The 12,176-nt window shown below is 35.9% G+C and overlaps 1 protein-coding gene across 2 annotated transcripts in view; it reads right to left on the bottom strand.

The window, feature by feature from the left end:
- The window catches only part of pou6f2 (POU class 6 homeobox 2), an 83,916-nt gene extending 76,332 nt beyond the window's left edge, over positions 1-7,584 (bottom strand). The window contains exons 1-2 of one of the 2 annotated variants that reach the window (XM_046877493.1): positions 7,423-7,584; positions 6,292-6,451 (exon numbers count right to left, since the gene is read on the bottom strand). In XM_046877493.1, the coding sequence (XP_046733449.1) occupies positions 6,292-6,445 (154 nt within the window). In that variant the 5' untranslated portion in view covers positions 6,446-6,451; positions 7,423-7,584. Of the gene's footprint in view, positions 1-6,291; positions 6,537-7,422 lie in introns of those variants that run through there. The other variant, XM_046877494.1, reaches the window with a different exon arrangement.
- Between the last annotated feature and the right edge of the window lie 4,592 nt (positions 7,585-12,176).

Here is a 12,176-nt window from a genome sequence, read left to right as displayed (position 1 = left end):
TATTTTTCGTCAGGCTAAAAGATCAAATGTCAGCGCATTATCCAGTGTACCGCAGGACACCTGCCACACACACAATCACACACTTATTCACACCTCAGGGCAATTTTCATCCACCTGCCAGCATGTTTTTTAGGAACTGTGAGAAAGCTGTGCTACCCGGCATCGTCTTGCCGCCCTGCTATGCACATATTCAAATTTCTTTTGCAGTATTGTTCACGTCAATCCTGACAATTCTTCGATTTTGTCTATATTTGAATAGTCATTGTTTTATTATAAGAATAAATCAAAAACTTTCTTAGATCATCATCAGTTGCTGCTCCACATAAACAAAATATTTTTTGCTAAGGAAACTTGGATAGACACCTTGCTATTACAGATACTGTATATACATAAGTCTTCTATCAAACTAATAGATGACAGAAAGCCTCAAGTAAATGTCACTATAGACAGAATGTCTTTGTATTTTGCAGTATTAAAATATCCTTTCACTGCAACTAAGTTACTCAAACCTTTTCAAGCATGACTATATACCCATATCCAACAAAGTGAGGTTTGTAAAGACAGCGTTTGACCAGTATGGTGTAGAAGAACTTGAGCCAAACCTCACATAACAGTTTTGTGATAAAGTAGAACTTTGCCTATGCAATAGCTCTCTCTTCCCAACAATCATTGCCTGACCTTACTTATGCTCTTTTGGGTGAATAAACACAAATCCTGACAGTCACAGTTAAAAAGTCTTGTGGAAAGCCTTCCCAGAAAAGCGGATGTTATTCGAACAGTGTCTATGAGTTGTAGAAACGTGAATGGAATGTATAACAAGCACATATCGGAATGATGGCTAGGTGTTTACATATATTTAGCCATAACGTGCAAGTATTTTGTATTGTAGAGTTGATTAAATAATTTACAGGTAACATATTGTTCTATTAAAAATTGCTGTAGCATGAACATTTTTATCTTTTGCTAATATGAATGATACACATAAAGATTATTATTATTAAAGTTTAATGCTAAAAATGCTAAAAATAAGAGAAGAAAAATTACATAAAGGCACTTTCTGTTTAAGCTTCAGATTCATTATTAATATTCCATATACAGTATTTACTCTTGGGTTCAGACTTTTATCTATATCTGAACTCGAATTAGATCTCTATCTTCTCGTTTTTCGCACCAGTGTTCCTGATGTAGGCTCTGGATCCACTGTAACTATGCCCAGGATAATGAGTGCTAATCAGTAAATAAATATAAATATACATACACAGAAAATAATATTTACAAATAGGGTACACTAAGTCTGACACAGTTTAGGTTACGTATGAATGAGAAATACACACACAGAAAGGGAAAAGAGCCCTGACAGCATTGAAACAATCAACTCGGCAGTTTCCTTCCAGGCCTTTTCTCTCCTTTCCTCAGAGTTTTCTGTTCTTATATAACTTGAGTGAATCACTTTAGAAGCACTGGACCTATGGACCTGTTTTGAAATCATTTATAAGCTTTCATGTATTACATTTATTTAATTCTACCTAAACCGACTTAAATGCTATGAAAACAATACTAAGTAGTATTATTGTTGAAAATATTATCCTTATGATGGTTTGTGAGTTTTCTCTCAAACAAAATCTTTAATCAAAGACCCTTGAATGACAAGCTTTATAAAGCATTGATTCACATTGATTACATCATCTTGTACAACCTTTCAACAGACATGCAGGTTGATTGCTAATCTGCACAGATTAAAACATTATTACAATTCTAAAGTACACTATGCTATACCATATGTGCTATATAAATGATATAATCTATATATAGGAAGAGGTGTCCTAAATTGATCACTAATTACCAATTCCAATTAATTTCACACATGTTCATGCAGGTACAGTGAGGTCCAAAAGCCTGAAAGCTCTAAAATAAAATGCTTGCAGTATGCACTCTTTTCATTTTAAATGCAACAAATTTCCTTACAAATTCTATTACTGAAAAAATGTAATCAAAAGTAGAATATACAAAATATTTAAAATATTTTTTATTTAGTATTGGTACATCCCCTTTTTGCTTTAATGGCAGTGTGCACTTGAGCTTACATGGACCCCAGAACTTTGTGCAAAATCTTATTTTTGTCAAATCTGAGCATTGCCTGAACACATGTTTTAGTAAAAGAGAGTAGACATAAGGAAACATCCTTTTGTACAAAGAACGTTGTCAGTATCATACATTTGCTTACATTTATATAGGAACATAGAAATAGTGCAGGATCATGAAAATGTAATAGTCCTCATTTTTACTTTGATTAAATATATATATAAATAAATTTATATATATATATATATAGTCTCAAATAAAAAGTTACGTTGGTGTCATGATGATTTAAGTAGTTTAAAATGGCATAATTACTATGAAACATTTACAAGAGTTCTTTCACTTTTTGCTCTATGTTTAGTACGGTTATAGTATTAATTTAAGGTACATTTAGAACAGATAAAAATGCTTGATTAAGTTGCAATTAATCACGAGTTAACTCATGATAATCAAGCGATTAAATGATTGAATATTGTATCGCTATATGTGTGTGTGTGTGTGTGTGTGTGTGTGTGTGTGTGTGTGTGTGTGTGTGATCCCTTGCAGTCATGACAGCTCAAACTACTATAAGACAGACAGATGATGAGTTGAAAACATGAAGGTGAAAAATGACAAAAAGAGGCAGCCAACAAAAGCAGGTTTTGATGCTTATTAAAGACAATTGTAACTCTGGCTTTATGAAGTAGTTACCTCTCTCTCTCTTTCTCTCTCTCTCTCTCTTTCTCTCTCTTTCCCTGTTTTTTCTTACTTTCTCTCTTTCTTTCTTTATCTCTCTCTATTTCTTAGTGAATCTTGCCTTGGGATATCCTTAAAAATTCATCAGACTGACAACAGAATCCTCCAGACCAATCAGGGCACTGACAGTGAGGACCAAATGGGGATCTAAGAGATCCCCAACACACACACACACACACACACACACACACACACACACAAAACCCAACCAATCCTCCCAAATCAGCAGAGGCCTGCAATGCTAACACTCTATCTCCTTAATGTCAAGACACATCACAGTCCCAGTTCAAACCCAAAAGACAAAGAGAAAATAATTCACTGATATATCATGTTTATGCAGGGTATCCAAATGTTCTTTCTTCTCTAACATACACACACACACACACACACACACACACACACACACACACACACACACACACACGCAAACAGACAAACTCGTGTTATGTTGGTTGGCATTCATAAGGGGGGTTGCTGATGTCTGATGTATAATTTATCTCCAAACACCAACCCATGCTCTTTATACTTCTCTTTCAATGTCTGATGTAATGCCATGAATTCCTGCCTCAGTCTAATGAAAGAGAATTTACCACATTCTGAAATGCTGTTAGCTGTGATAGATTCATCGACATCTTTTAACAAACGGCACTTTACTTAGCAACGTTGATGAAAGAAGTGAAACCGAGTGTGCTATTCAAATAATGAGAGTGTGCTGGCCAACAATCTGATGAACAGATTTATTCCTTGTAAATCTTTCACTTAACTAATCTGCTCATGCATTTAGATTTACATTTATTAATTTTTTAGATTTATTCACCTTACTTGTCTTTCATTTCAAGCAAATAATAAGAGACGCAAGGTACAATTCACACAAGCTGGTAAAGGAGCTGATGATATGCCTGCATAATTCTCTAGAACCTTTCCACATACTGTATGAGGAAAAAGTGCAAGAGAGTTGAGTGGAAAAGTGAAACACACATAGACAAACATAGACACGCACAATGAAGGGGGGACAAAATTATGCACCGAACTTTAGGAAACACAATACACACAAGTCAAGTATATATTCATAATAATAACGTTATAAATAATGAAATGACAATGAACACACTAAGTTATTATTTATGAGTCTTGCAGCATTTACTTTAGAAACCACTATAAATTATTCATTAATTACAGCTAAGCTACTAGAAACATTAAGCTAGTTATTGAAAAAATCTATCAGCGAGAATTCCAAAAACCAAAGTCTATTTTAACTTCATCCAATTTAAAGTTTACAACCTATGGCAAGTTCAGCACTTCATTCCGGCCTCAGAGCCTTTCCTCATAGTTCAGAATACAAGCTGGGAAAACACCTTAAACAAGATGCCAGTTCATCATAGAGCATTATATATGCACATATTCACACATTTATTCCTATCTAACACAACTGAGCTAATCCACCAACTGGCATGTTTTTAGATGGTAGTAAGAAAACTGAGAACTTGGAGGAAGCGCCACATAGAAAAGAGCGAGGAGAACATAAAGAAAGAAAGAAAGAAAGAAAGAAAGAAAGAAAGAAAGAAAGAAAGAAAGAAAGAAAGAAAGAAAGAAAGAAAGAAAGAAAGAACGAAAAGAAAAGAAAAGATTTCTGAAATAAAATAGATCCTACTAATCCATACTAATCCAAAGTGTTTTGCGCAGTCAGGATTACAACAACAAAATCCACTAATATAAAGTACATATATTTTACATCTGTGTTAATAGTTCTGTTTCTTTCATACGAATATTTAAGAAAGAGTACAAGTACACCAGCAATATTATTCTTTAACCCTGCATTAGGATATTACACTTCCAAATGTCTGGTAGTGTTTTTAATATTATTATATCTTTAGCTGAACACTTATGTTACATTCAGAATGTTTGTGGAAACAATTTTCATTTTCCAGTTTAAATTATAATAATTCTAACTATAGTATATTTTACTCAATACATTTTAACACTGACATTGTGACTGTATATGTGTGTAGGTACACTGTTGTGTGTGTGTGTGTGTGTGTGTGTGTGTGTGTGTGTGTGTGTGTGTGTGTGTGTGTGTGTGTGTGTGTGTGTTGGGGGGTGGTTAACACAAACATATGTGGGTACTTGATAAATAATATAGAAATAACAAAACATTTGAATAAAAATGAAAAGATGGCAAAAAGTTATTCAACTTTAAAATTTAAATAAAAGCAATATAAAAGTATATTTTATTTAAATGGATATATATTTAAATATTATATACGTAATATGTATTGTTAAAATATAAGATCATTAAGGTTTAACGCATTTGCTGTTCATCCAATAATAAGCAAGTAAAAATATGCAAAAATCACAGTGAAGGAAATTTTAAGGAACCTGCAATCTCAATTTTATATTAATGTTAATTTTTTTAGACCTGTAAATGTGATTGTGAATTGGTTTACCCAACAGCACTTGCGCACTTCAAATCTTTGCACACTAAATATTACAAGAGTTCCTACAACACAACAATAAAAAAATCTAATTCAGTTAAAAAAAACAAATAAAAACTGATTTTTACTTATTAGAGGTTATTTGTTATAAATTACTGTATAATACAAAAGGAATACAGCTCAAGAAAAGAGAGTTAGAGGATGGGGGAAAAAGTGTGTATGTATCTCTCTCCGCACAACAATCACATTTCTCTCCCCCTTAGGCATCCCACCTTTCTCTCATTTTTATCTCCAGTCTCAGCCAAGGAGATTGCAAATGTGAAGAAATGTCACCCAGTGTGACAGATGAGTGCATCTGCATCTCCTGTTGCCAGTTTGCCCCAGATTCTGTCTTTTTTTTGGGGGGGAAATTCTGAACAGAAAACGATGTCCTCACATGCAGCAGGGCCGCATCCCAAAGCTTTCCCCATCCCAAAAATATTTATTTTGGACAGTTCCATGATAGACGATGGTTAGTGCAATGAGAATTTATATAATTTATTATGATCATCAACAGAGCCCAGAGAGTCTCGCTACACATGCAGCTAGTTCTTGAACTTTGTAGTAATGTCATATGTTGGCACACAGCAGTGCACAACAACACTCAATTCAAAAAGCAAACCAGAAGCACCGAATTGCCAAATAATAAGTGAGGAAACCGCCCCCACATCATCCAAATGGGATGTGCATTTTCTCTTGCACCAAAAACTCTTTTAATGTACATCATCTGACAGTTTTACAATCCTGACAGCTGGCATTTTATCAGCATTTGCTAAAACTCCTTGAAGCGAAACTTTTTAACTCATCTCTCAGTTTTACGCACCGTACACACATGCATTCTTACACACACACACACACACACATGCACACACACATCAGCTATTCTCTTTCAACCCTTGACTGTGACATGTGTGGCCCCAAAGCCTGGTGGTCAAATTGAAAGAGCTAAGAAGTCAAAGATTTTCAGAGACAAAAGAGGTAAGGATGATGTAGAAGACGTACTCACCATACAGCTTGTCTTCGGCATCCGGAGGCAGCAGGAGAGGTTCCTCATTAGTCTCGCTGTCCGGACTGGGAGCCCTCTCGTCCTCGTGCAGCTCTGCACCTTCCATCTCTCCTCGCAGGGAGAGCAGCGGCTTGCTCAGCTGCCCAGTGATCATTGGTGCCTGGAGCAGGAAGGAGAGATGGAAGGAGGAGGGGAGAAGCACTGGTTAGTACTTGGGGTTCTCTCGCTTTCTATCGCTCTCAAATACACACACACACACTCGCATGTGCTCTCTGTTGTTCCTCTTCTCTTGCTCTCTCCACCTTTTGCGCTCTCTCTTTCTCTCTCTCTCTCTCTCTCTCTCTCTCTCTCTCGCTCTCTCTCTTTCACACACACACACACACACACACACACACACACACACACACACACTCAGGCACGCTCTCTTTCTCGTATTCTCTCTCTGTCTCTCTCTCTCACTCTCTCTTCCCAGCTGATCACTCACACACACAGCACTCTCTCTCTCTCTCTCTCTCTCTCTCTCTCTCTCTCTCTCTCTCTCTCTCTCTCTCTCTCCCTTTCTCTCTCTCTGTGCTCTCATGGACTGGAGAGATTCACAACAATTCCATTTATGTCCCACGTGCCCCAAAGGCCTTATTTACATACTTTATACTCAAGTGTATCACACTTCAATAAATCTTCATTATGCAACTCTGTTGAGTTGTTCCAAATCATCTAATGAATCATTTGTTTATTTTGCTCCTTCTTAGTTACAGGTAGAATGAGTTTAAAAAATAGAACAAATAACCGCTTTAATTTGCAGCTTAAAACATTTCTATTAAAAAGAATTGCAGCACTTCAGTGGAAGAGTTGGCACAACAGGCGCCATTGTGAATTTTAATGGCACACTTCATTCAAGTACCTACAGACATTTACATATACTCTTAATTGCCCCAATTCATTCTTCCACTCCTGAAATCAGCGTAACTCAATCCAAAGAGCACTTTCATAAGGCTACATGAAAAAACAGTAGCATTCCATGATCCGTTTTTATGCGTTCATTTGAATCACAAGTGCAAAAATCCCACAGCAGCGTGGGCAGTTGGTACTTCATGATCATTTGCAAATAATATATTTTTTTAATAAACTTACCAAAATGGTGTCTCCAGAATCAAAGACAAATTAGCTGAAGAACTAAAGATATCCAACAATTCAAGAGATCAGGGCTAGAAATTCAGAAGCAGTTGACTTTTCACGAAGGCCAAAAAAAGGATCTGACAGGAAAAGCATCGGCTGGTTCAAGTCTGGGGTCGCCTCTAGAGATTCGCCGGAGATGTCACCTCTACTCTCTTTTCCTCTCTCTTCTCTCCATCTCTCTGCCTCTTGTTCTGCCCCTCCTTCCTTAGATGTACCTCCTCCCTGGTTTCCTGATGGTGAAGCACATCATAAACAAATTCAGGCAGGGTGGAGAAGTGGGGTGGGGGGGTTCTCTTCTCCCTCCCACTGCCTTATTTAGGAAGAAGTTTCTGCTTAAGTGGCTCTGTAACACGGACAGGTGATCAGTTTGAATCCATCCTGAAAGAAAAAGCAGCGAAAAAGGCGTTTGGGGTGGGGGAGATAGTGAATGAGGGAGGTGCAGGGGTAATGTGGAAACCCAGACCTCTACATCACCATATCTACCCCCTCCCAAGTCATTTAAATGATTGCGGGCCCTCAGGGGCCACTGCAAATGTGCTTATCAGCCCAAGCCCTTCTGACTTTGATGTGACACATGATAATCTATGAAAATGTTAATCAATAGGAATAGTTTAAGCTGCCGTTGGTGAAGCGGTCTGGTCAATACTCATATACGCAGCAACAATGTCGCTTGTCATCGCTTTGCTGGAGTTCTTTCTGCGTTTTTTTTTTTCACCGAGCACTTAAGCACAAGAAACTCAACGATGCGTCAATATGCCCCCCGTGCTGTCCCCTTGCCAGAGAGGTAAACACATTTTCTACCGCTGCTGAACGATAGTGCCTATCGCTCTGCATTCATTTAAACCAGCATCCCCCCTCCATTTATCCATCCATCCATCCTTCCATCCCTTCTTCTCTTTGAGTTGCATGGATAGGTCCAGTGGAGGGCAAAATTAATACCTAATTGAATAGTGCAGTCATCAAAATAATCAATACTTTTTTATTATTTATTCTTTACAGTCTGTTGACCGGTTGAGAGCTGAGAGGAGCTGAGGGAACAAGGGAGGGAGAAAGAAAGAGAGCTAGAGAGAGAAAAAGAGAAAGAGAGAGAGAGAGAGAGAGAGAGAGAGAGAGAGAGAGAGAGAGAGAGAGAGAGAGAGAGAGAGAGAGAGAGAGGAAGGAAGAAAAAAAGAGAGAACTCAGTGTAATTTTAACCTCAGGCTGGACACACAATAAAACCAGGTAAATTATGGCAGAGCAGAGTGGGAAATTTAGGACGGACAAGGAAGGGGAATCTTTCTCTCCACAACAAGGATAAAAAAAAGGGATAGGAGTGCCTTAAAGTGCATCATTTCTACTAATTAATCTTTGATTTTTATAGCAATCTTGAGATTATAATAAAAGTTTTTTTGTTTGTTTGTTTGTTTGTTTGTTTGTTTGTTTGTTTTTTATCAGTATCATGTTCATGGGTGACAAAAAGTATACATCTGATTGTCGCAATTCAAAAAAAGAAAAAGAATTGAGAAGTGTTTGAGAAAAATTTGCGTATTGCATTTTGGTACATTAAATATTTTTTTAGAAAAGACTAAAAGTCTGTGACTCTGATACACTTTTATGCTCCTCCCCAGATCCCCTTTTTCTATTTCCATTGGCATTCTGAAATTTTAATAATCATTTTACATGCAGATTTACTTATCATGGTTTTTTTAAGTTTTTTTTAAAATTATAGATAAAATATCTAAGAGCACAACAATTAAGAATGTTGAAGAATGTCCAAATAAGGAAATAAATATGAGGGAAGACAACAAATAAAAACATATGAAGAAAGATAAATATAGATAAGTGAAATGTGTAGATATAACATCCAAGGCTCTCTCTTTCTTCTTCTTTCTGTTTCTTTCTTTCTCATTCTCTCCCTATGTGTGTTTGAGTGTATGTGTGCATGTATTATATGAAGAAGTGTGTGATTTACATTGGATCCAAATTAACATAATAAAAAACATGTTTCTGTGGAGGCTTCAGATAAAAGTGCACACACAGATACTCACAGAGGTGTGAAAAGGATGGATGGTGTGAGTACGTCACTGTGTGTCTTTGAGAGAGAGAGAGAGAGAGAGAGAGAGAGAGAGAGAGAGAGAGAGAGAGAGAGTGTGTGTGTGTGTGTGTGTGTGTGTGTGTGTGCATGAGTGACTCTACTTTGGCCTCGCAAGAGGAGAAACAGGAAAAAGCACTTGAATGTTGACCCCCTGCCTCACACACATTCCCTGTTCCCTCCCTGCTCGGAGATTTGTCTCTGTCCCTCTCTCTCTTGTAACATATTCATACTAATTGCTAATGGCCCTAGCTGTAGGACTATCAGTGTCCCTCGAGGACAGGCAAAGAACTGATGATTTGAGCAGCGAGCAAGTGACCTGTTCACTCGTGCACTAGCATCTGCTAAACATCAGGCTTAATTTCCCTCTTATCGTACTTTTGCTTGTTTTGCACTACAGGGAAGCAGCTGTAGCACAGGGATAGTTGAACACATGGTTATTGCATGGTCAATAAATCTTCAACAGAAACAGTAATAACAATGTAATAACAATTTAACAAAAATATAATAATTATTTTGTAAAGGTAAAAAAAATATATAATTGATCTAGTTTATGCCACAACATAATAAAATATAACATTATATAATACAACATTATATAATGTAATTGATGCCACAACAATATTATACATTGCATGTTAAAATGTTACAATTTTATGAGATTTATTTTTTTAATTAAGATATTTGTGCATGTATTATCATTTTTTTTTTCTGAAATTTTTACACTTTTTATTATTACATTATTAAATATTTAGTTAAGTTTTTATTTTATGCACAATAGTATAGGATGCATTTAGCATAATTTTTTTATTCACTTGATTTAGAAAACCCAAACCTGTTCCAGCATGCCAAATGCACAAAAACATCTTGAGTAGACTGCTATAGAGCTCTCCCCATTAAACACCTTTGGGATGAATTGGAATGCTGACTTCAACCCAGGCCTCCTCACCTACATCAATACCTTTTACCAACTTACCGACTTTACCAGCACCCTTGTGGATGAAGGAGTACAAATCTCTTAAATCTATTGGAACATTTTCCCAGAAGAGTGGGGGTTAACAGAAAACCGGGACTACATGTGGAAGTGGTGCTCAAAAAGCACATCAAAATCTTATAGTCAGGTGTCCACAAACTTTTGATGATATAGTGTAAATGTAACTATACATGAAAATATATCATTTATAATAATAATTATTATTATTTTTGTTGTTATTATTATTATTATTATTATTATTATTATTACTATTACTACTAATATTATTATTATTATTATTATTATTATTATTATTATTATTATTATTATTATTATTATTATTATATTATTTGTCCATTATTATGTGTGGTCAGATAATAATTTCAAAAGTCATATTTTCAGTAAGTGCTCCAGTGTTTTCTGTGGAAAAGTTGTGTCTTGGATGTTCTGGATTATAAGAAACCCCAAAGGAATTTACTTTTCTCTGCAGGAGCAAGAATCTGTTTATTTTATTCAACTTATGCTATTTACATTTTTAAGCAGATATCTGATTGAGCACAAAAGCCAGAAAATCGATGTTCACTAATGGTATACAACTGCAAACTACAAAATAATTGAAGCCATTCTAAGTTATCACAGTTTATTGTGGAAGACTGAAAAATCAATTCAGCTATTGAGTTTTTTTACTTGGTATAATTCACAGGCAATATATGAAATGGGATCATTTGATTTAAAACATTTTCGAAATAAAGATTGTAGTAAGGGTTTCTCACAGGGATGCCATGAAACACTGTTTAAGTTTACTGTATATGAGTCTTTAACTACTGTTGGTTGTTGTTTTAATATTTATTCAGAAAAAGCATTTTCACCAACAAAAATCATTTCATAATTAGGTATAAAATAAATATCGCAAAAATGATTCGTATGTGGCATCATTTTCAAGAACAAGGAACAAATATTTTATATAAGACACAAGACAAATAAGCAACAGATAAAATGACAAGGTGGTTTTGGATGAATGACTGAAAATGTTGCTTCGGCTGCAGTGCAAAAGGTTTGTGTCCGCCAAGGGGCTGTGCACATGCTCACAGACACACACACACACACACACACACACACACACACACACACACACACACACACACACACACACACCAAACCCATGCACATTCATGCAGTAGGTGAATGCACATAATTGTCTGTGATTCAAATGTTTACTCCTACAATCTGTTTCATAAGCAATCATAAACACATACAGTAAGCATTTGTTTGAAAATAAAATAATAGGAACACAACATGCGCACATTAAGTATTTTTTTTTACCATCCTTTTTACAGATTTTATTTACAGTTTTTAATTTTCTTATTCATTTATTTATGTATTTATTGCATTACAACACAACAGCTTTAGTCTTGTTTTCATTTTGGTCAATCGTATTAGACAGTTTTTTATTAGCAGAACATGAAAAAAAACGTTGTTTCAAATATAAAACCTCTACCAACCATTTATCAAACCTATAGCTGCTGCAATCCGAAGCCATCCGTGCCACACACACACACACACACACACACACACACACACACACACACACACACGTACACATACGCACACACACGCACATGGGATCAGAGAAAAGACAGAGAGATCGTGTCGTTGGCTGTTGAC

The sequence above is a fragment of the Silurus meridionalis genome, chromosome 21, assembly GCF_014805685.1.
Source record: "Silurus meridionalis isolate SWU-2019-XX chromosome 21, ASM1480568v1, whole genome shotgun sequence".
Taxonomy (NCBI): Eukaryota; Metazoa; Chordata; class Actinopteri; order Siluriformes; family Siluridae; genus Silurus; species Silurus meridionalis.
Note: the sequence above shows the minus strand (reverse complement) of the source record. Positions and strands in the feature narration are given on the sequence as shown.